Here is a 22,481-nt window from a genome sequence, read left to right as displayed (position 1 = left end):
AAAAAATAAAAATAAAATAAAATAACAAAAAATAAGAATAAAATAATAATAAAAATTAATAAGAGAAAAGGAAATAGAAAACCTATGTGTTTCCCTTTTCCCATATGGAAAAAGTGAGATGATGCCCTGCCATGCATAAACCACATTCCCTGACAATTTTCGGGGTATGTCTATCTAGCTGACCTTTGAATTTCCCCAAACTGTCAGCCTCTACCACCCATGTAGGTAACTAATTCCAGTAATTGATAACTCGCTGGCTAAAATAAAACTTCCTGCAATCCAGTCTAAACACCTTCCCCAGTAACCTGAAATTATAGTCCCTAGTTCTAGACTCATTTACAACCATGAAAATTTCGTCCTCATTCATTTTACTTATGCCTCTCAGAGCCTTAAACACCTCAATCAAGTTTCCTCTAAGGTGCCTGGTTTCCAAGCCCTGTAAGCCACATATTCGAAGCCTTTCCTCATATGGACGCCCTTTTTCTGATCGCACCAGACGAGTTACCTGTCTTTCGACTCTTTCAAGAATAACAATGTCTTTCTTTAGGTGCGATACCCATACCTGAACACAGTATTCCAAGTGTGGTCTAACAATAGTCTTATATAATGGGATTATGATGTCTTTATCTCTACTAGCAATTGTTCAATAATCATCGATAGGACACCATGGGTCTTCCTTGCAACTAGCCTACAATGCTTGGAGAACTTTGTGTCTGACCGTATCATAATACTCAAGTCCCTTTCTTCCACTACTGGCTTTAGTTCACTTGCACCAAGTGTATAAATTATTTTGGGGTTACTGTTCCCCAGCCGCAATACCTTACACTTTGCTCGGTTAAAGCATAGCTGTCATTTTTTTTTACCATCCCTGAAGTCTATCTAGGTCACTCTGAAGAAGCTGTGCTTGGCAGTGATCATTAACTACTCCACCAATCTTTACATCATCTGCAAATTTAGACATCACACCCTCTATCCCTTCACTGATGTCATTTATGAAAATCAAAAACAACAGTGGTCCTAATACTGATCCTTGGGGAACCCCACTTTTACGTCAATCCAATCTGAGGAACAAACATTTATGACAACCCTCTGCCTCCTGCCCTGAAGCCATCCTGCTATCCATGTAAGGATTTTCCCTGTGATTCCAAGTTGTTCCAGCTTATAAAATAACTCATGTGGGACTGAGTCAAATGCTTTGCTGAAATCCAAATAAACAATGTCGAAATTATTCCCTAAATCCAGGCGGTAGAGCAACCCTGTCAAAATAGCTGACCAGATTAGTTAAATATGATTTGCCATTTAAAAAAAAACCATGCTGAGTATCCTTCAGAATTCCACTTCTATCTAACTGATCTTGAATTCCACACTTCATCGTCTCCATGATATTCTCTACTACTGAAGTTAGACTAACTGGCCAGTAATTTCCCACTTCACTCTTAGAACCACCCTTACGTATTGGAGATACGTTGGCACTTTTCCAATCCAATGAAATCACTCCTGAGTCCAGTGATACTCTCATAATTAGCCTCAATGGTTCAGACAACACAAAAACTGGCAAGGCTCTTCACAAAGTGCATTAGAAAAGGTGTGACGCCTAAGCAGTGGAATAATGCAATCATAGTTTTGCTGCATAAAAAAGAAGATAAATCAGAAATTGGAAATTATAGACCAATTAGCTTGTTATCCCACATCTACAAGTTGTTCACAAGGGTCATTACTAACAGATTAGAAAGAATACTTGATGAGAATCAACCGAAAGAGCAAGCTGGCTTTAAGACAGGATTCTCAACTATGGATCACCTTCACGTAATATCACAGGTAATGGAGAAAGCAAATGAATATAAAACACCATTATGCCTGGCATTTGTGGATTATGAAAAGGCATTTGACTCCATACAGCATAAAGAAATGTTTCGGGCACTGGAAAGACAAGGCATAGATACCCCATATATTATGATTTTGAAGAAAATATGAGAATGCTACCTCCTTTATTAGACTAGACAAAGACAGTAGGAAATTTAAAATTGAGAAAGGAGTTTGGCAAGGAGACAATATCTCCAAAGCTGTTTACTGCTGCCCTTGAGGAAGCTTTCAGAAGATTAGACTGGTCGCAGAAAGGAGTCAATGTGAACGGAGAGTACCTAAACTATTTACGATTTGCAGACGACATTGTGGTCATAAGCCACGATCCCAAAGAATTAGAGAGAATTAGAGAAAAATCTTAATCAGTTATGCACAGTTAGTAAGGATTTTGGACTAAAGATGAATATAGCTAAAACAAAAGTAATGATGAACAAGTATGCCACAGAAAAGGAAATAATGATTGAAGGAGCAGTAACTGAAAAGGTGGAGTCATATACTTATCGGGGACAAGTTATTAGCTGTAATAATGATAAATGGCTGGAAGTCAAGAGAAGAATAAATTTTGGATGGATAGCAATTCAGGAAATATAGTTACATACCGAAGAGCAATATCCCAGTTTGTCTGAAACGTAAAATAATGAACCAATGTATACTCCCCACCACAACTTATGGACGTGAAACTTGGACACTCCCCAAAAGAATGGAAGAGAAGCTGAGAACTACACAGCGAAGAATGGAACGAATTATATTGGGAATCAGACTGTTAGATAAGAAGAGAAACACATGGATTAGGCAGCAGACTCAAGTAAAGGACATTCTTATCAAAACTAAAGAACTAAAATTGTCTTGGGCAGGACACATAGCTCGAAGACATGATGATAGATGGACTAAGAAAATAACAGAATGGTACCCAAGAGGAGCTAGAAGAAAACCTGGAAGACAAAGGCAGAGATGGATAGATGAAATTCATGAGTTTGTGGGTAGTAAATGGATGGCCAGTGCTCAAAACAGAAGGAACTGGAAAGTTGCTGGAGAGGCCTTCATCCTGCAGTGGATTGAAAATGGCTGATGATGATGATGGTTCAATGCACTCACTTGCTGCCTCCCTTAAGTTTATACGGTATATGCCATCAACTCCGGGGGCTCACATCTAGTGAGTATGGGCTTGGCACACCCAGGGTCTTGATCTGGATATCATCGTTCTACTCTCTCTCTCTCTCTCTCTCTCTCTCTCTCTCTCTCTCTCTCTCTCTCTCTCTCTCTCTCTCTCTCTCTCAATGTAACTATAACCCATTCCTTTGCCTTTAACCACTGCTACCTCTCTCTTCATTGCCACCATAGAACTCCGTGGGCGCCTCCGTAGCCAGGTGGGAAGGAGCAGCAGTGCGTAGCACACGCTTCTTGATTAGACCGGGGTTCGAGCCCGTCACCACCAAATACAGAGGATGCGGAAAGGTCAGGAAATGACCACCGCATATCCCGGAGCAATATGGCCTTAGTTGCTAATGCTCCTAAAAACCAAATAACAAACAACAAACAGAACTCCGTGACCATTTCCTGCTACTGGTTCCTGTACTATCAGTCCTATAATGTCATCTGGTTCATGGGTGATGACGATGTCTAAAATATTCTTTTTCCTGGTACTTTCTCTGATATGTTGATATAAATAGCAATCATCTAGTTGATTTAAAAATTTTGTCCCCCATGTGGAGTTTCCTTCCCATTTGCTCTAATTATTTGAGGCAAATTAAAATCACCCATAATAAGACATTCATGCTTACTTGCCCACCCGTCTCCGTAGCCGAGTGTCAGGAGCGGGAGTGCAGTAGCACACGCTCTTTGAGTATACCGGGGTTCAAGCCCCTGACTGCTGAATACGGTCGATCTGCCAACCCGCACTGGACAAGCGTGGTAGAGTATGATCCATTTCCCTCAGCACGAATTGTTGAGAAGGCTTCCATCCTGCAGTGGGTTGATAATGGCTGCACTTTACCTTTTTTTTTGCATGTAATGGCTCTCATCATAATCTTCAATCACCTGGCCTGTAGATTACTCCCACTCTCATAATACCTTCGCTTCCAACTATCTCACACCATACAGATGCTATACTAGCATTCAAAACGTCTGAATCCGGGAAAGCTTTCGTCACGTTCAGGCTGCTTCTTATCAAAAAGGGTGACCCCATTACCCCTTCTATCTTCCCTATCCTTCCTAAATACATTATACACATCGTACTGAAACTCATCATCCCCTATCTCCAGGTGGCACCACTTTCTATAAGCCCTATTATGTCAGCGTTACTTGTCCTAGCCAGCAGTTCAAATTCACTCATTTTATTGACGACATTTCTGGCATTACTGTATAAACAATTAAGACTTAGTGATCTTGTATAGTTAACAACCCTGACACCCTCCTTAAAGTTATTTAAGTTCGCTTCTCTGGCATTAACTACCTACCCACTCAATTGAAATGTTTCTGCCCTCAGAACATCTTGCTAATATCCATAATTGATACCACCAGCTCTGACCAATTATAACTTTAAATAAATAAAATAAAAATAAGTAAAAATTGACTGTGAAATGTATAATTTAAAATGCCATATAAACTTTTAAAATACTATACATTTTTAACATGCTTTTAATGTATAGTATTTTAAAAGTTTATATGGCATTTTAAATTATACATTTCACAGTCGATTTTTACTTATTTATATTTTTATTTTATTTATTTAAAGTTAAATTGGCCAGAGTTGGGGGCATCAATTATGGATAGATTTCCTGACCACGGAGGCCTTTTTAGTGATCTTGCTAATATGTTCTGTTGCATTAGCAAACAAGAACTCTTGCATTACTTTGACCAATATTATCAGATAAACACATATCTATACTGCCCTTGTCTCCCAAAACTAGCAGTTTCCCTGAACCTTTAAGGTATCCTCAATAATACTGGCAAAAACACTTGACCACCTTTGTTTAAATGTATCTCATCTCTACAAAAATTTACTCATTTACTTTTTCAAAAGTAAATTATTATGAGTAAAATCAAAACTATTACGAGTAAGGTAAATCAAAAATTTACTTTACTCATAATAGTCCAGCATATCTGTTTCTCTGTTGTCTCTCTACAACAGAAGATGTTTTATGATTTGGTACTCATCGAGTTGGAAATTTTTCACTGTACTTGCAAACAGAACAGTAGCTATGGAATTCTTATGAATCTCACCATAAATTATAATCATATCAACTAACTCAGCAAAAGTAGGTTTGTAGCAAAAAGGAATCTGAAACTCAAGTAACAAACATGTTGAGACTGTTTATAAGAAGTGATGGGCTGCAAAAATCTTAACAACCGCTTCCCTATAAAAAGTTCTGATTTAAGAGAAGTTGTATCCCTTATATCAGAGGAAGAAGAAGAAACAGCTCTTTAATTACTAGAAATTTGCATTTCTTTGCATTCGAAGTTTATTTTGTACAGTGTATTATAAGATTATTCATATTTGAGATCATATTATAAAAAATTTGTTTGCATAAAACTTTTTAACAAACAGTTCACATGAACTGGCTTCAGCTCATAACTGCTTATAAGTACTCTGCCATACTGATTACAGGCACTGATCTACTTACATACAAATGACTTATGCACAACTTGCAGATATGTACAGAGCAAAGCTGTTGCTATGTTTGATTATAAGAATCAATTTTAAATGCCTTCGTGATATTTTTTAAAGCAGATTTCTGGATGTCACTACAATAAAACAATTTGCACTTTCCAGTTTATTGGGCTTTTCTGTTAGCGCAGTCTATTATAAATGGGTAGTAAACTTGATCTTACTGCATTTGCAATAATACCAATAACTGGAATTCTGTGGGTTTTTGCATTATGGTATTATGGTGAAATGAGTTCCCCTTCACTGAAATGGTGCCTCCGTAGCCAGGTGGACAGGAGTAGCAGTGCATAGCATATGCTTCTTGTTTAGACCAGGGTTCGAGCCCGTGACCACCAAATACGGACAGGTCAGGGAATGACCACCACATATCCCCGGAGCAATATGGCCTTAGTTGCTAATGCTCCTAAAAACCAAATAACAAACAAACAAACCTTCACTGAAATCTTCAATCATATAAAAAACAAATTTTCAGAATCTTCTCTTCATTCCTATTTGTTTTGAGCTTCGCAAAGTTGCTACTCCATATCTCACTTGCACGTATTGTGTTAATTGCAATTTGTGTGTGCTATTCTTTGTTATTGATTGCTTATTTTCTTACTGTTTTAAATTTTACGATAAAAAAAAGTCAGTGAACAGAAATATCAATTAGTTACACTATTAATTAAGCTACATACGTAAGCATAAATTTACTTTTATTTTGCTAACCTGTGGAAAATATTCTTCTGATTTTCATGCATCATTTAATTTTATTAATTGGAGGAAGTAAAGTGTAAATTTGTGCTCTATATCTTTACTTTTATAGCCTGTGGATAATATTCCTCTTATTTTCTCTTATTAGAATAGCTATTTAAGGCAATTAAAATTCAGTTCACAAATGTGATCACAATGACTGGTGCTTACTACATATTGTATAGCGAACAGTATTTTATTTTGTAGATCCATTGTAAGGTGATTTGATCGTAGATCAAATTAAATTACATGTATTTAGATTAAATTAGTATTTGAATAAATACTGTACTCCATGTTATTATTCATTGTATGTTTTTTCAGCCTCATTTAACTTGGTTACAAATCATAAAATGCTGTAGATGATGAAGTTTGTTGGAGGTTATAATCTCAGTGCTTTGTACTGTACTGTACATGTATTTTGTATCTACAAGACGGAAGTTGGACTTATGTACAAAACTGACTTATGTACATGAAAAAAAAAAAAAAAACGCAATTAACTACGTAAGTTGAGGAGTGTCTGTACTCACAACTGAGTAATCGTTATTTTGGTTTTTAGGAGCATTAGCAACTAAGGCCATATTGCTCCGGGGATATGCGGTGTGCGGTGGTCATTCTCTGACCTTTCCACATCCGCCACATTTGGTGGTCACAGGTTCGAACCCCGGTCTAATCAAGAAGTGCATGCTATGCACTGCTGCTCCTGCCCACCTGGCTAAAGAGGTGCCAACTGAGTAATCAACATGATTCAAGTTTCAAGTAGTAGAATAACACTATTCATGTCTGCGTTGACATAAGGGTCAGTCCATAATGCCTATTGGCAAAAATAATTTTTAATAATTGAGTTAACATCAAAGTTTTATATATTGCTAGCATAATAGATATTAAGACATGCAAAAATAAGTTTCCATCTGTTACAGATCTGAGGTTATGAACAGTCAAACTGATGTTTCTTTCAGCAACCAGTTGGTGATAGAATTCCTTTTAAGTCAGGAGGAAATTCGGCTGTCCAGATTCATAAAAAAGTGAGCAACTATACCAACAAAACACCATTTATATATTCAAAGTTTGTAGATGGCTTAATATTTTAAAGGAGTCACTGACATGTGACCAGCCAAGGATATATGCAGTAAACAAAACACTAAGAGTTTGGATGAAATGATTCAAAAAGACAGGGCAATCACATATGCAATTATGCAAGTTCAAAGAGAAGTTATTAACCATTTTAGACATTAGATTATAGAAAAATATGCAACAAATAATCACCCAAGCTGTGAACAAAAGAGAAATCCCCTGGCCTGTGGCCAAATACAAGTAGGTTGCAACAAACTGTATTTTGTGCATATTATTATTATTATTGTTGCTTGTTGTTGTTGTGGGGGTTTCAAGGCACATAAGCTACTTTGGCAATATTGGCCTTATTATTGTTGCAATAAAGATTCTCTTCCTCTTCTTCTTAAATGAAATTCTCCAGGTAGGATATCAGCCAAGACCCACTCCAAAAGTACAATAACTTGGAAGGAAATTTTTTAAAAATTAAGTTTCATAAGATAGGCAATTCTTCACCATATACAGCTTTCATCTCCTTGTGGATTTGTTTTACTTCCTTGCCTTGCAAATGAAGAAATAAATTTTATAACAGATCAGACTCCAGAATATCACTGATAACAGGTGATGAGACATGGATCTTCCATTATGATTCTCATTCTGAATGCCAGGCTATGGAATGGACATATCTGTCATCTCCAGTTGGTAAAAAAAAAAAAAAAAAGCACTTTGAATAACAAGATCATCACAAAACGTTCTGGAAGACAGAAGCCCGATGTTGGTTAATTTTTTACATAGAGGTCAAACCATATATAAGGAAAGATGCTGCCAAACTCTAGTTAAACTTAATGGGACTATAAAATAAAACAGGTCAGTTCTAACAAAATACCAAATCACATTACCACATGATCGTGCCAACCTACACACTACCCATATTATTATTATTAGCTTCGTGGTGCAAGGAAGCCTGAGGCTTATGCTGCACCAGCCAAAACAAAATTCCTGAGTTACTGAGAGAGAGAGAGAGAGAGAGAGAGAGAGAGAGAGAGAGAGAGAGAGAGAGAGAGAGAGAGAGAGAGAGAGAGAGAGAGAGAAGTAGAAGGGAATCACCAAGAAAGAGAAGAATGATGATATACAGCTCAGGACCCTGGGTGTGCCAAACCCTACTCATCAGATGCAAGCCCCTGGGGTTATATGACTTAACTCAAAATTGCAGATGTAGGGTGGAGGAATTAGTATTAATATTTATTAGTGAAAAATGATGCAAAAAAGCAAGTTTTGTAGCATCAGCAAAAAAAAAAACCTTCCAATAGCTTACTTAGTTCTTCCTTGAATTTATTCAAGCTATTTGCTTCCAGAACAACAGATGGAAGTTTGTTCCAGCAATCAACCATCTGCTGGCTAAAAGCATACTTCTGTGCATGTATTCTGCAACAACTCTTTCTCGATTTGAATTTATGCCTCCTCGTGTGTAGTCCAAACAAGAACAAGATTCCAATCAGCACTGCTCAATCTATTCAAGCCTTAAACACATCAATTAGATCACCTTGCAGATGCCTAGTGACCAGATGCTGCAATTTTCAGAACTGAAGCTTTTCTTGGTAAGAGCACCTAACTGTTCCCCATCCCCAATCTCATTGGCCTTCTCTTTATCCATTCCAGCAGCTCTACATCCTTCCTAAAACAGGGCTTCCTGACTTGTATGCAATACTCAAGATGTGGCCTGACCATTGTCTTATATAATGGGATAATCATATCCCTGCTAGCAAAGTTCCTACAATCTTTGACAAAACTGCATGTGCTGTTTTGTCAAATGCAACAAATAAGCACAGCCTGTCTGCAATGCTGGGAGCACTTCATATCTGACTACACATTTACCCTCAGGTCTGTAATCAAGTCAAAGGAAATCAAACAGGCAAAAACAGATTACAAAAAATATTTGGCAAATGATGCAAAGAAAAACAGCGCAAAGACTTCTTTATTTATATAAACTCTAGAAGGAAAGGGATGAATCAGGTTGGACCACTTGATATCGATGGTTCAACTGTTGATGATCCTGCTCAGATAGTTAACAAACTAAAAGAATATTTTGCATCTACATTTGCATGTGAGGAATTCTGTAGGGAAGTGGAAGACAATAGCTTATTAAACTATAACAGGGAGCTAAATGATTTTATAATAACTGAGCAAAGTGGAGGAGAAATCATTGAAGTTAAACATAAGAAAGGCACCTGGGGTAGATGAGATCTATCCAGTTATATTAAAGGAGGCAGCAAAGGAAGTAAGCAAACCATAATTATGAGAGCTTCCTTGGATTCAGGCACCTGGGGTAGATGAGATCTATCCAGTTATATTAAAGGAGGCAGCAAAGGAAGTAAGCAAACCATTAGCCATAATTATGAGAGCTTCCTTGGATTCAAGAGAGGTCCCCATGGACTGAAGGTATGCAAATGTATCCCCAATTCAAAAAGGGGGTTCATCAAAAGGTGACACAAATAACTATAGACCTGTTAGTTGAACTTGTGTTTCGGGGAAAATAATGGAGTCACTGGTTAAAGAGGTGATACACGATCACCTAGACAAGACTGCAGTTATAGTTCAGACACAGCATGGGTTTGTTAAGGGAAAGTCTTGTCTAACCAATTTGATTAGATACTACAATGTGGTCAAAGAGGAACTTGATGCAAAAAATAATTTTGAATATCATATGCTTGGATTTCAGGGAAGATTTGGATACTGTTGCACATGGAAGACTGCTATACAAATTGGAGCAGTATAGCATTAAGAGCAAGTTGCTGCTATGGATAAAGGAGTGGTTGAGTAGGAGAAGACAGAGTGGTAATCAGTGGACAGTGCTCTTTGTGAACTAATATTATTAGTAGAATCTCCCAGGGTTTGGTGTTGGACCCCAATGTTGTTTTCTGTATTTATCAGTGATATTAATGAATAGGTCAGGCTCAATGTCCAAGTTTGCAGATGATACAAAGGTTGGCAGGGTTGTTAATGACAGTATGGGGTACTGCAACAGGATCTAGAAAAGTTAGGCAGATGGGCCGAGAGGTAGCAACTGAAGTTTAACATTGACAAATGCAATGTACTGCATTAGGATTGTTGTTGTTATTTGGTTTTTAGGAGCATTAGCAACTAAGGCCATATTGCTCCAGGGATATGCGGTGGTCATTCCCTGACCTTTTCGAATCCTCTGTATTTGGTGGTCACGGGCTCGAACCCCAGTCTAATCAAGAAGCATGTGCTACGCACTGCAGCTCCTGCTCACCTGGCTACGGAGGCACCCTTTTAGAGTTGCAGTTACCCCAGAGTACCATACCAACCGTGCAGTGCTACATTCAGGATAGTGGAGAATGAAAAAAAGACCTGGGGTAATTGTGCAATCAAGATATGAAGTTTTCTGAGCATGGCAGACATTTGTCAGAATAGCTCATGGAGGTCTTGTCAATGATATACAGGAATTTGCTAGCAGGGATAAGGAGGTGATTATCCCTCTGTATAAGGCAAAGGTCATGTCACACCTTGAGTATTGCAAACAAGTCTGGAGGCCTCATTTTAGGAAGGATGTAGAGCAGCTGGAATGAGTATTGAGAGAGCAATGAGATTGGTAAGAGGTTCAAAGGGTTACTCTTACCAAGAAATGCTTAAGTTCTGCAAACTGCAGCATCTGGAGACTAGGCACCTGCAAGGTAATCTGATTGAGGTGTATAGGACATTGAATGGGTTGAACAAGCTCAATGCTGATGGGATTCTTCTCCTTGCTCAGATTACACACCTGAGGGGGGCATAAATTCAAATCAATTAAAAACAATGTACAATAGATGTGTGGAAATTTGCCTTTAGCCAGCAGGTGGGCGATTTCTGGAACAAGCAACCTTTAGCCAGCAGGTGGTTGGTTTCCATCTGTTATTGTGGAAGTAGATAGGAAGAAGTTGATAAGGAAGAACTGGACAAACTTTTGGAGCAAATGGATGGGTGAAATGGCAAGGTTTTTTTTTTTTTTTTTTTTGGCTAATGCTGTATAAGTTTGCTTTCTTGCATCATATGCCTCTACTAATGCTAAAGTCGTTCATGTTTTTCTTTACATCCTTTGCCAAAGATTTCTTACAATCTGTCTTGGCTTGCCTAACCTCCTTTTTGACTTGACCGAAGTCTAGTTCATATATGTACTATAGGATTCTATATCACCTGATAATTTATATGCATCCCATGCATATTTCTTCACTACCACACAAGTCTCATCATTTCATCTGACATCCATTTAGGTCTATGCCTTGAACCGTATCTCTTAGTTTTTATAAAAAGCCTACAATGATATCCTTGAATGATTCCCATTTAGAATTGGCTGTTGGGTAAGTATATCACTTAGTCCCACTGCATAGAATTTAAAACTGTCTGAAACCACTGTAGTCACCTTTATGAAAGCAAAAAACTCTTCCCTTTACTCTCGATGATAGTTACATCTTCAAGTAAATTCTACATCAATTACACTATGATTTCTGCCACCTAATGGTTCTTTTATCTGCCAATTGTTAATACATGAATAATCACTGCTATTAAACAGACCAAGAGTATTCCTCTCTAACATGCCGCATAGAAAACAATCATTCAATAAATCCACAAAGCCTTGCCTGTGTGAACATCCTACAAGTTCCAGTCAATATCTAGAAAGGTTAAAATCTCTCATTTAGACTTATAATTTACTGGCCTACTCTTATGTCTACAGTTTTTCATTATACTCACAGTCATTAGGTCTATAACACACTCCTCCTCTAATTTTTGCTTTCACAGCACTTATGCCGCACCAAACTGACTTAACATTGACTGGCAACCCATGGATTTTAGATTTAATGTTCTTCTTAACTAAGATCATAACACCTCTGCCCCACCCTCATCCTTTCTGTACACATTGCAATCCTCATATTCAAATTCTACATCCTTTATATTTGCATGACACCACATTTCAGTTATCCCACAATGTCTGCATTTAATGACTCTACCATGAAATTTATTTACTATGATCCTATTATTGGTATATATGCAAGCATACATGCACCTGTTGTTATTCTTAGTTACCCTAAAACAGCCCATGTATTTACTTTTCCATGATGAGTCCCATTAGTTTTTGAAATCCCCAACGCCTTGCACTTCAGGCTGCAGTTTGTTCCAATAGAAGCAGTGCAAGAATCACTTTCACCTCTTTGTAATTATTGTAAATCTATTAGTCTGTGCATCCCCCCAAAGCTAGGCACCTCCGTAGCCAGGTGGGCAGGAAGCAGCAGTGCGTAGCACACGCTTCTTGATTAGACCGGGGTTCGAGCCCGTCATCACCAAATACGGAGGATGTGGAAAGGTCAGGGAATGACCACCGCATATCACGGAGCAATATGGCCTTAGTTGCTAATGCTCCTAAAAACCAAATAACAAACAACAACAACCCCAAAGCTAGCAGATTTCCTACCCACCTAACACTGCCTCGATAGCATAAGCAAATACAGGTAACCCTCATAAAACACAGTAGTTAGGTTCCTATAAAATCTTGTGTAGCGAGAAAATGTATTATATGGAACTAAGAACCAGTACAAAATGGGGGTTACATTTCAAAAGCTAACAAAAGTAAACTATATTTTTAAAACTATCGGAGACTTGATTTTTATTAAAAATAGTAATAACTGAACAAATATCTTGCAAACTGTGATACATATGTCAGATAAGGTACATTAATTTAATTTTCTTCCTCTTCATTGCTGCTAAGCACAATTAAACAATAATGTTTTCTCTATTGCAAAATATCTTCACCTTCTGAACTTTCTTCTGTACCATGCAGATTTCGTGTATCCTCTACTCTCTTTACAAAACCAGTGATCTGGGTTTGTTTGCTTTTGTTTGATAGATCTTTGTAAATTTCACGGTGTGGAGCTAAGCATTTTTGAAGCTCCCTTTTGAACTTTGTGCTCCTTTCAGTCGAAGGATCTGCATTCAAAAAATAAGATTCTAATTGCTTGACTAAGTTTATGCCTTCCCGTATGCTTTTTAGTGTAAATTTGGAACTTCAGAATTGTCATCTGCACTATCATGCTCTGAATTGATGTGGTTTACCTCTGATGCCATTTTCCTCAAATCTGCCTCACCAGCCTCTTTTTTTTCTACCAGTAATTCTTGAATGTCTTCAGTAGTGATATCATCAAAACCTTCCCCTCCTACTGAAGACGTTCAAGAATTACTGGTAGGAATTACATATTTCCTGAATGAACAGACTCTGGATATACATTTTCTAATATGCATTTAATGTTGACAGTTTTACTTCTTTGAGCAATAAAGTTATAATTCTGATACAATCCACAATTGAAAAATATTTTCCATCTTCCATCACTTCAATAGATTCAGAATCAATTTTTTCCAAAATCCATTGTAACGATTTTCTGATATAATGAGTTTTAAAAGGTAGATATAATACCTTGATATAATGGCTGAATTAAAGAAGTTGTATTAGGCGATAGGAACATTACTTCAACGTTTGGATGACTTAAATCTTTTGGATGGCCTGGTGCATTATCCAATAGTAATAAAACTTTGAAATCTAAATTTTTCCACTTTAAACTGTTTTCTACAGCTGGCACAAAACAATTTAGAAACCATTCTTTAAATAAACTGGCAGTTATCCAAGCTTTTTTATTTGCTCTCCAATAATACCGGTAGCATGTTTTTATTTACACCTTTCATTGCATGAATATTAAAGGATCTTTCAACTAGCATACGTTTTATTACATAATCTCCTGGTGCATTAATGCACATAAGTTATAATACACAATCTTTTGTTGCCTTAAAACCTGGTGCAGTTTTCTTTTTTCTTTTAAATAAACTTTCAATTAGGCATTTTTTTCCCACCAGACTGTCTCATCGGCATTGAAAACTTCATGTGGTATGTATCTGTGCTCTTCAATAATTTTTTGAAATTCCTCTAGATACTTCTTGGCAGCTTCATATCGGCTGATGCGCTTTCCCCTTGAATTCTTATATTATGTAATGAGAAACAGTTTTTAAATCACTCAAACCAACCTTTACTAGCAACAAACTCCAAGTTAACAGAAGATTCTCCATTTTCATTTAAATGGTTATTATTTTTTAGTGCCTTTCGTTTAATTACATTGCTGTCTAATGAGATTCATTTTTTACTGCTATCACAAATCCAAATACTGAGGGCTTTTTCCATTTTCTTAATTATTGCCGCTCGGGGACAAGCTGTCATATTTGTGGAAATGAAAGATCACGACAACAGCAGTTATAATTTTCTGTTCATTTTTCTTTATGGTCTGGATTGTTGCTTCATTTAAATTTAAACTTTTTGCAATGTATAATACCTTTTCCCCTTTTTTAAGATGATCCAAATTTGCATTTTTGATTCTAGACAATTAAAGTTTCTTTTGAGTGATGCTTTTTTACTTTCTTTAGGCATAATCTAGGCCTGGAATTTAATTCACAACAAAGAAATTATTCTAGTACAGTTTTTAAGAACAAAGTTTAGTAATACATACAAGGAAAAATTCATAAATGATCAAATAAAAACCAAAATAACTTATAAAAAAAACCTTGAAAGTCAAAAACTGCATACTTTGAGTCACAAATTTTTTTTGGTCTCAAACTAGCAACAGAATCCCTAACACAGGGATTTCCCAATAATTTTGTTTTTGAATAACAATTAGTGAGTCAACAGTCGGGATTCACAAAAAAAAAAAAAAAAAAAAAAAATGGAAATGTTGAAAAATCACATCGAACATAACAGTACGGTTTCTCCTGCACAAAAGCTCAAAAATACCATGTTATGTGATGTTTGCCACAATTCTCTAACCATGTTAGAATGAAACCATTTTATATAATCACTGTGTTATGTGAGAACTGCCAGAATTTACTAATCACATTAGAGTGAAACCATGTTGTAGAAGTCCCATCTTATACAGGTGTTGCTCTATTCTTGCACTCTTTTCTATTTAGTAGTAGTGGCATGTGAGGCAAGAAAGCAAGTGTATGAGCTTATGCAGCTTCAGCCAGAAAAAAAAGAAAAAAAAAAAAACAACACACCATTCCCTCAAAATGCCTATCCAGTTACTCCTTAAATTTATTTAACTTATCAACTTCCACGACAGATGGAAGTTTGTTCCAGCAATTAACCGCCCACTGGCTAAAGGCAAATTTCCGAACATCTATTCTACATCTGTCTTTCCTTAATTTGAATTTATGCCCCCTTAGGTTCGTAATCTGAACAAGTGGAAGGATCCCATCAGAATTCAGCATGCTCAACCCATTCAAGGCCTTATACACCTCAATCAGATCACAGAAAAGGTGCCTAGTCTCCAGCCACTGCAATTTGAAGAACTTAAGCCTCTCTTGGTAACAGGAACCTTTCATTCCCCTCACCAATCTTGTTGCCCTTCTCTGTACATGCTCAAGCAAATCTACATCCTTCCTAAAATGAGGCCTCCAGACCTGTACTCAGCACTCAACGCGTGGCCTAACCATTACCTTATACAGAGGGACAATCACCTCCTTTTCCCTGCTAGCAAAATTCCTATATATCATTAACAAAACCCCATGACCTGCCCTGGCAGCCTGTCTGCATTGCTCAGAAAACTTCATATCTGACTGCACAATTACTCCCAGGTCTTTCATTTTCTACCACCTTAAGTGTAGTACCACACAGCTGGTATTTCTTTGGGATTACTTCTACCCATATGCAGTACTTTGCATTTGTCATGGTTAAACTTCAATTACCACTTCTTAGCCCATCTGCCCAAATTATCTAGATCCTGTTGCAGTAACACACTGTCATTAACAACCCTGCCAACCTTTGTATCATCTTCAAACTTTGACACTAAGTCTGATATACCTTCATCAATATCATTGATAAATATACAAAACAACAGAGGACCCAACACTGAACCCTGTGGGACTCCACTAATAACATTAGTCCACGAAGGGCAGCACCCATTAATTACCACCCTCTGTCTTCTCCCACTCAACCATCCTTTTATCCATTGTAGGAACTTACCCTTAATACCATTCTGCACCAATTTGTACAATACTCTTCCATGCGCAACAGTGTCAAAAGCTTTCCTGAAATTGAAATATATGATATCAAAATTATTTTTTGCATCCAGTTCCTTTGTAACGACATCATAATATCCTATCAAATTTGTCAGACAAGACTTTCCCTTAACAAACCCATGGTGTCTGAATTATTGAAGCAGTCTTGTCTAGATGACCCTGCAATGCATCTTTAACCAGTGACTCCATTATTTTACCCGGAACAGAAGTTAAACTAACTGGTCTGTAATTACTCATGTCACCCTTCGATCCCCCTTTGTGAATTGGGGATACATTTGAACATCTCCAGTCTGTGGGGACCTCCCCTGAGTCCAAGGATGCTCTCGTAATTAACTGGATAGATCCCATCCACCCCAGGTGCCTTTCTTATGTTTAACTTCAACAATTTCTACTCCTCTTTGCTCTCAGTTATTACAAAATCATTAAGCACCCTGCTACAATTTGAAAACCTTCTGTCATTTTCAAACCTTAATAACTTCTCATGTGTGAATGCAGATGTAAAATACTCATTCAGTTTGTTTACTATCTGAGCAGGATCATCAACAGTCGAACCATCGATATCAAGTGGACCAATCAGATTCATCCCCTTCCTTTTAGAGTTTATATAAGTAAAGAAATCCTTGCTATTTTTCTTAGCATCCTTTGGCAAAGATTTCTCGTAATCTGCCTTCGCCTGCCTAACCTCCTTTGTGATCTGATTACAGACTAGCTGATATCTGCCATAGGTTTCTGAGTTGCTTGATAATTAATATGCATCCCATGCATTTTTCTTCTTTGTTACTTGTCTCATTAGTTCATTTGATAACCATTTAGGCCTAAACCTTGAACAATATTTCTTAATAGGTATGAATCTTTTAGTAGCATTCACAATTAATTCCTTAAATGCTTCCCACTTAGAATTTGCTGTTGGTAACATCGTCAGTTAATCCCACTGTACAGAATTTAAAAACTGTCTGAGACCACTGTAGTCACCTTTACAGAAGCAAAAACTCTTTCCTTTACCCCTGATGGTGATTATATCTTTAAGTAAATCCCACATCAATACACTGTGATCACTGCCACCTAGTAGTTCCTTAATCTGCAAATTCTTAATACACAAATGATCACTGCTGATAACCAGATTTGTCTGGTTATCAGCAGTGATCAAAGCAGTGCCTTGGATAAACAATTCACTTATTGGGTGATGTTATCTGATTAAAAGCAATATTAGTTACTTTAGGTTGATTACATGGATATCTGTAGTCATTTCTAAAATAACGTAAGTCTGAGTGATGTCACCATCACTGAAGAGACAACAATGTCCCTGAAAGTTACTACAAAGTTAACTAAAAGACATTATATTTAAGCTGTCTCAAATATTCAATAACTTTCAAATGGTCCTCCTTTTATTAATTATATCAAAAAAAAACATTATATAATTTGTGAATAGCTCCTAATGTGGCATTTAGATGTCTTATGCATCTGTGTGTGGCACTTAATTTCAGCACCACAACTTTGGCTGTCAGTAAAATTAGCAAAATAATGCTGAAAATCAGTTCTTTGTTACACCATTTTTAGTCCAAGTGATGACTAAACATAGTAAATGAATGCAAGTGGATACAGAAAATAATCAGAATCTACTTTCAAAAAAAATTTACCATCATTCTTACAAGATTTCACTGAAATCTTGTAAGAATGATGTTTTGTAAGAATGATCTTGTAAGAATTTGTTTAAAACATACATATAAAACTGGAAAAAAATAAAAATTAGTGTTTATCATAAAATTGTGTTACATTGTATTCATAAAGAAAGAGCAATGGAACCATGGGCTGCCAAAATATTCTCCCTCTAGGAAAAGTATTACTAGGTTGCCCAAAGCTGAATTCCTTCTAGCTGTGATGGAATGGAATTGCACTAGCATGTTGTATTTTCTTTTTCGTAACAATTAAGAGCATTTATATATATTTTTTTTAATTAGGTTTAAATATGAACTATACTACTAAGAACTTTAAAGATTGATATTACCATTCCCAAGAAGATATTTGCTGCTGCATTAGTAGATTCACAGGCTGTGGTACCAACAGTCACCTGAAGCAGCCAACCTACATCACAAACAACTGCCTGCATTATCCCATAATAATACAGGATGGATACAGAAAAACTGAAGAATATGACTATTGGTAATACCTGAATAAAAAAAAAGCAACAAAATTATTAGGACTTAGTGTCTGATAAATGAAATTCCTTTATAAAGCTGTATTACCTAATATGAATTACTTTTATGTGAATAAAAGCATATAGCTTTTTGTGTCCAACTTCTAAACAATGCTTGATTATACATATCGGAGCAGGACACATGCAGTCTAATTATGATGTCAGTGAGTGGTATTTCAGTACTGGAGTTATTAATATATTTATAGTAATATTAATATTATAACAAGGTAATGAGATAACAATTGTGCCACACATGTTTGTGTGGCACTAAGAACTTTTAATGATATAGAACTTTTAAAGAACTTTTAATGATAACCATTTCCTAATTGACTACCTTAAGGTTGCCAATTATTTCTAAAGACAATGAAATAGTATGCAGATCTCATTCCTAAACATAATAATTCATAGAAGCAACCTGAAGACAAAACAACAATTAATAGTTTGGAAGAACAAGGTTCTAACCTTGCCTGGAGAAATTTCAATTTCACAGAACAGGGAATAAAGCGTTTCCAGATCTATGACACAAAATAAATTATACGCTACGACTTCATCCCTGAAGGCAAGAATGCTAACAAAACAGCATATCCAGATATTTTTGTTGTCAAAGGAGAAATATCTGACAAAAGTTATCATAGCTATGGCCTAAAAGAACTAGCTTCTGCATGTTTAGCAGCCAGCAGAATATCAGTTGCTCAAGTTACCTTCAAAAGTCCTACTTTTAAACAAATAACAATTGAATGGCTACTCTTCTATTTATTTCAAAATTTTCTAGTTCTGAATAGTCATTCAGTGACACCATTTGTTTAAAACCAGTACTTCTAAAGTCAACTCATGAATACCATAAAATTTGTCAAATTTTAGCATCAAACCATGGCATTATTTACAGCATTGGAAATTCTGCTAGTCACTAAATGCATAGGTTAACATTGTCCTCAATCTGCAAACCGATTTCAGAGTCCAGAGATTCTTTTTTGCTATATTAACCATCAAGCACATGATGAAATTTAGCTACAAAAAATAAAATATATTTATACTTAAAAAAATATTTCTATTAGAGAGAAAACCATGTACAGTAAAATTGTTGGTTATCTGGAAGTAAGTTATCCAGAATAATTTGAAAGGCTGATCTTTCTCCTTTTTTTTTTATTTACAGTAGCACAGTAAGTGCCAGTTACAGTGATCATGTTTGCAAACTGAATTTCGATTATAATAAGCAAAAGATTGAGTTTACTATCCATTTATAACAGATTGTACAAACAGAAAGCCCAATAAACCAAAAACTGCAAATTGTTTTATGGTTGTGACCTCTAGAATTATGTGACCTTTTCAGAAATGCGATTTAGAAAAATATTGCAGAGATTACTGGGTTTTCTCGGAAACCATGAGTGAATTTCAAATTAGCTTAGCTCCAGATTCAGTAAGAATAATATTGGCCCGAAATGTACGATTTATTACGGAAAAATTTTTTACAGAAAAATGTGAATGAAAAGAAAATGCATAGTTTTAACATTGCAACAAAAAAACAGAAATTATTAATAGAATTAGAAAATGTGAAAATTTAGGAAATCTCTCCAAAGAGTTTAATGTGGGAACTTCAACAATTTACGACATCAAGAAAAATTGTAATGCTATAAGAGAATGTGTCGATTATGGATAGTGAAGGAGGAGGATCTAGCAGGAAAAAGACTGTCAAAACTTGAAAATGCCACTTTAGAGAGTGCACTTTATTTTATTTTTTTCAGAAGTGAAGTTTAGGTGAATCAGTTGTCGTAACCCAATGGAGTTTGAAAAAGCATTGGATTTTAATCGAAAATTAAGATGTAATGAATATTTTAATGCAAGCACGGGTTGGCTGAAAAATTTTAAACTGAGACACGGTATACATGAAAACATTTATAATGTTGATGAGATGGACTTATTATAGGTAGTATTACCAAGAAAAACCCTAGCCACTAAAAGAGAAATGCCTGCACCAAGTTTTAAGATGAGAAAATAGCGAGTTATAATTGCTATGTGTACAAATGTCATTGGGATGCACAGATTGTCCGTGCTCATTATCAGTAAGCCAAAAAAACTGAGAGCATTTAAAAATCTTTTTAATTTTCCTGTTTTGTATAAAAATCATAAAAATGCTGAATGGATGTTTGTTTTCCCGAAATTAGTTTATAATTTTTTTTATTTAATTAATCTTAATTATTTATTTTAATCGTAATGTAAGATTAAATTTATTTAATCAAATAAATTTAATTAAATAATTACATTAAATTTATTTAATCTTACCGGAAAAATTATCTGGAAAATTTCTGGTTCAATTATCCTGAAAATCTGACCAGGGCAGCCGCAACCCTACATGCTGCCAGTAAGCGAAATCAAATTTGCAACCCCAAAATATTCGGATTAAAAAATAAAATAAGGTGTGAATAATTATTATTAATTTATTGAAAAAGAAAAGAATTACAACATATCTCACATATAATATAATGAAACAACAAACAAAAATAAAAAAATCATTGCAAAATTCTGGAAATAACCTTTAAATTCTAAATTACAGTAATCTTACCGACAGTAACAAAATAAAAGGAAAATTATACAAATTTAATTATTTAATTTATGTTTATTTGTTCCAAAAGATCATTTTCTATTGAAGTTATTGCCAAATTAGAGATTCGTTATTGAGACATTGTCAATCATAAATACTTTGATTAATTTTAATTTTTAAAAACTCCATTCACCTGAGGAAACTAAGACTGTAATTGAATGATGTTTGAGTATGAATTTGATAGCTTTGGAATACAAGTGTTTTCAGTGTGGATGTTTGATGTGGATGTTTGGCATGAGTGGACTGATGAAATGTTTTTCACCGTAATTGTATGAGTTGTTAGTATCAGGTTCTCTTTATATTAGCGGGAGTGTGGGGGCAGTAGCCCCCAAAACAAAAAAAGAAAAGAAGCATTTCTGTTAATGTGCATGGACAATTCTCATTGTTAATGCACGTGAAGTCGTCTAGTAATGTACATGTGGGAAGAATCAGTGGTTGCATGTAGTGATAATTTTTGTTAGCTGTTTTAAAAAAAGATTGCTGTTTCGTTTTCTTCATTTAATCTCTGCCATATTGTGATGTCACATGACATCCCCCAGTAACATGCAGGCGAGGAGAGGGGAAAAGCAGTGAGTGGGGGGGGGGTACCTTCAGGTCCTATCACTGCCTTCTTTCTCACAGAAGTACAGGATTGTACCCATGTTCTGTAGTATAACCTTACAAAATATAAATATGAAACACAGATCCAGATAATAAGCAAATTAACATAACAAATCCATTTGGCTCTTAATTCTTGCTTAGTAGCATCACTAATTACCTAAAGGTCAGAGGTGTGAACAATGCGTTCCCAGTTAAGTCTCTTGTAATCCAGTCGTTATATATGGAAATTTTCTTCGTTCTACAGAACTATTTTAAATGTAATTACGAAGGAAGGGGATTCAAAAAATAGCCCTAAATAGACAATTTTGCTATAAAGAAGTTAATTAAATAGAGGTCAGGCTTTTATATGTCAAAATATTTTTGGCACCCTCCCGAACTGCCACCAATAAGCAACGTTTACCTCACCTACCCACTTGCAGTTGCCCTGGATCTGACAGATTATTCCGGATAACTGACACTCTACTCTATTATTTTGGTATTCCTCCATTACCATTTTGATCTGAATTATAATTTGCAGAGCTGTAACTAAATATTTCTGCACTCAGGTCAAAATATAATAATTCTGTGCCACCTGGCACTCCATAAATAAACATTATAAATTAACAAATAATGAAGTACGCAAAATGTGTGTTGCACTCTCACTTTTTGATTTTTCAAAAAAATAAAATATAATC

At 35.9% G+C, this 22,481-nt stretch overlaps 1 protein-coding gene across 1 annotated transcript in view; it reads right to left on the bottom strand.

Moving 5' to 3' along the window:
• Nucleotides 1-22,481, bottom strand: part of LOC150079318 (uncharacterized) — a 211,685-nt gene that overhangs the window by 98,647 nt on the left and 90,557 nt on the right. Inside the window, exon 6 of the mRNA XM_090383031.1 lies at nucleotides 18,420-18,581. Coding sequence (XP_090239157.1) covers nucleotides 18,420-18,581 — 162 coding nt within the window. The remainder of the gene's footprint in view (nucleotides 1-18,419; nucleotides 18,582-22,481) is intronic.

This window comes from Mastigoproctus giganteus, chromosome 10, assembly GCF_048544385.1.
Source record: "Mastigoproctus giganteus isolate SK-2022 chromosome 10, ASM4854438v1, whole genome shotgun sequence".
NCBI lineage: Eukaryota > Metazoa > Arthropoda > Arachnida > Uropygi > Thelyphonidae > Mastigoproctus > Mastigoproctus giganteus.
The sequence above is the reverse complement of the archived record's forward strand: the minus strand, read 5'-3'. Positions and strand labels throughout refer to the sequence as shown.